This window comes from Manihot esculenta, chromosome 6 (genome assembly GCF_001659605.2).
Source record: "Manihot esculenta cultivar AM560-2 chromosome 6, M.esculenta_v8, whole genome shotgun sequence".
Taxonomy (NCBI): domain Eukaryota; kingdom Viridiplantae; phylum Streptophyta; class Magnoliopsida; order Malpighiales; family Euphorbiaceae; genus Manihot; species Manihot esculenta.
In genome coordinates, this window is record NC_035166.2 from 19,967,896 (window position 1) to 19,971,231 (window position 3,336).

At 44.2% G+C, this 3,336-nt stretch overlaps 1 protein-coding gene across 1 annotated transcript; it reads left to right on the forward strand.

The window, feature by feature from the left end:
* The first annotated feature begins 330 nt into the window (after nucleotides 1-330).
* On the forward strand, nucleotides 331-3,030 carry LOC110617432. Its single transcript, XM_021760191.2, has 2 exons — nucleotides 331-1,702; nucleotides 1,844-3,030. Exons 1-2 carry the CDS (start codon nucleotides 390-392, stop codon nucleotides 2,712-2,714), a joined length of 2,184 nt encoding a protein of 727 aa, XP_021615883.1. The 5' UTR covers nucleotides 331-389; the 3' UTR covers nucleotides 2,715-3,030.
* The last annotated feature ends 306 nt before the right edge of the window (nucleotides 3,031-3,336 follow it).

A 3,336-nucleotide genomic window follows, 5' to 3' on the forward strand; every position in this document is an offset into this window, starting at 1 on the left:
AATATAACTTAAATATTATATTTATAAAATTATTATATCTATACATAATAAAATAATTATTTTCGTATATAATCCCCTCTTCCCTCCAATCCCGTAATTTATTCCTCTGTATACTACAATGAGCCTTGTCCTCTCTCCTTCCTCTCTCCTTCCTATAAAATTAAATGAAACTAATTTTCAATATTCATTTTAGTAATAATAATAATATTATTATTAAAAATAAAACAATAAAAAAAAAAAAAAAATCAGCAGCTGAAGCCTGGAGGCGACTGTTCAGACCAGAGACCAGGTGTGGAGTACCTATAAGAGCGTCAATTGCCACTACGGCATTTCCCCTTTCCTCTCCTTTTTCCTTTTCTCTCTGTCTCTCTCATTACTCAACTCTTCCAATGGACCCACCACCACCCCCTCAGCCCCCACCTGCTTCTTCCCTTTCCACCACCACAACCACCATCGCCGTCACCTCTGCTACACCCATCGTCACCACCGCGGCAACCACCGTCCCCCTTCACCTCGCCGCTACCAATACCTCCGCCACAGCCTACCCTGATTCCATCGATTCTTCTCCTCGCTCACGCAACACTGATTCTTATTTCGATGATCCTCCTCCCCTCTCCTCAAAGCTTCGTCTCATGTGCTCCTACGGTGGTCATATCGTCCCTCGCCCACATGACAAGTCCTTGTGCTACGTCGGCGGCGATACCCGCATCGTTGTTGTCGACCGCCACACTACTCTCTCATCTCTCTCTTCTCGTCTTTCAAATACTTTGCTCAACGGCCGTCCTTTCACTCTCAAGTATCAGCTCCCCAGCGAGGACTTGGATTCCCTTATTTCGGTCACCACTGATGAGGATTTGGACAACATGATCGATGAGTATGACCGGTCTAATATTAACGCTGCCAATTCTTCTAAACCATCGAGGTTGCGTTTGTTTCTCTTCACTTTGAAGTCGGAATCCTCTCAGTCTATTGGGCCGATTTTGGAGAATAGCGCCAAGTCCGAAGACTGGTTCTTGAATGCGTTGAATGGAGCTACTGGGTTGTTGGATAGAGGGTTTCCTGATTCAGCGTCGGTCAATTGCCTGCTGGGTCTTGATGACGATGGCCTGAATGGGAATAATAATACTGACTTAGTTGGCGGTGGTGTTCGAGATGTGGAGGGGTCGCAGAAGAATGCGAAGCAAGGTCAGGACGTCCATTCTGTGCCGGATTCTCCGATGTTGGAGACTACGTCGTCGTTTGGGTCTACTTCTTCATCGCCTTTGCTTGCGAATTTGCCTCCCATAAGAGTTCATGTCGAAGACGGTGGAGGAGGAGGAGGGGGAGGCGTTAGAGGGGTTGTGCAGGATCAGAAGGTGGTGGGTATTGAGGAGCAGTTTGCTCAGATTAGTGTGGGTGGTGGTAGTGGAGTTGCTGGGCAGAAGCAAGACGAGGGTTTTGTGGTTTTGTCGTCGCCGCCGCCGATGCCAGTTTCTATTGCTGTATCGGGTGTGGCTATGGGCTCTCCAGTGACAGTTGGTGAGTATCAAAATCGGGTTTTCTCCGACGATGAGAGATCTGACCATGGGGTTCCAGTTGGTTATAGAAAGCCGCCGCCACCTCAAACACAGCCACAGACGATAGCTCCTCAAACACAGCAGAAGTCAATTGGTGGTGGTAGTGGAGGAGCTGTTGATTTACCTTCTCCAGATTCAGTTTCAAGGTACGGAGAACATAACTCCTTTACTTTTTATGCCTTTGATAAATGAAATATTTGAATGATATGATCACATTTTTGGAATGGTGTAGAGAAATGATCAGTATTTGAATTGGGTTCTTGGTGTTTGTTTTAATGTTGTTTCAGTGATAATAGCCTTAACAACGCTATGAATCGACAAAAACCCATGATTTATCAAGATCAGGTTATGCAAATCCCATCCGGACTCAGCAGGGTTCCTGCTAATCCTGTGGATCCAAAGTTCAGTTTCTCTGATCCAAATCCTCGTGGTCAGATTCAACAACAGGTTCAGGATTCTGGGTATGTATTGCAAGCGCAATTTGAACAGCAGCAGCAGCAACAGCAACAGCAACAGCAACAATTCGTACATGCTGGTGCCCATTACATTCATCACCCTGCGGGGGCAGTGCCTATTTCTGCATATTACCCTGTATACCCTCCCCAGCAGCAACACCATCACCAGCTTGATCAGCAATACCCAGTGTACTATATACCAGCAAGGCAAACTCAGGCTTATAATATGCCCGTGCAGCAAGCTAGTATCAACGAGCCCTCGCATACTGTCCCTTCTACCCGCCCTCAAACACCTCCCAATCCCAACATGGGACCTCCTCCTGCAACTTATAATCCCATGAGAAATACTCCTATTGCTAAACCTGAAATGGCCGCTGCAGGCATGTATAGAACAGCAAATACTGGCACACAACCACTAGTTCAGGTCCCTTCTGGCCAGCATCAACAGCAGTATGTTGGCTACTCTCAAGTTCATCACCCATCTCAATCTGTTGCTCCTACCTCTGCCGGCCCTGCTAATTATGCTTATGAGTTTGCTGAACCTTCTCATGCTCAGATATACTATACTCAACCTCTTGCACCCACAATGCCTTCTCATTACCAAACTATGACTTCATCTGCTGCTGTAGTACTGCCAGAAAGTGCTGCTCAGCTTCCCAGTGACAACATGAAGCAGCAGATTAGAACTTCACAGCCATTTTAAATCCATCTGGCAAGGAGAAGAAAAAATTTTGGAAAAATGGTGTGGTTTACATCTTCAAATTTTCTGTTTAGCAAATGTCTTTCTATTGGTATTGGTTTGTGGCTTTGTATTTGTGGTAGATAATAAGGATCTCTGCTCATCTTTACTCCTTGTATGTCATATTGTTACCGTCATAGGAAATGAAGCAGTCTGGAATTATACTGTAAAAGCTCAAACTTCGAATATTATGTGCTGTGCAGTTCATATATCAGTTACTGAATAAATGTTTATATAAGTGGTAAGAGCTTTCTATCAGCTCTATGAGCTTTCCATCAAATCTCTCTGTCAGTTTAATTCATGATGTGTTGAAAGCTCAAACTTCGTATATTATGTGCTGCGCAGTTCATATATCAGTTACTGAATAAATGCTTATATAAGTGGTAAGAGCTTTCTATCAGCTCTATGAGCTTTCCATCAAATCTCTCTGTCTAATTCATGATGTGTTGAATGCCTCTTTGCCCTGCTATGAGCAGAGTTCGCTTGAATAAACTTATGGAAGAGTATCATCTGATTTATGACTAGTTCAAGCTGAAGAAAATCCTTGGCTAGAACCATTTAAGAAGTTCGGATAGAAGCAAAGATG

Bases quoted from the DNA above. Each gene is read 5' to 3' on its own strand.
- LOC110617432 (XM_021760191.2), top strand. From the start codon at position 390: ATGGACCCACCACCACCCCCTCAGCCCCCACCTGCTTCTTCCCTTTCC. The intron at 1,703-1,843 runs GTACGGAGAACA...ATGTTGTTTCAG, and splicing joins TCTCCAGATTCAGTTTCAAG to TGATAATAGCCTTAACAACG.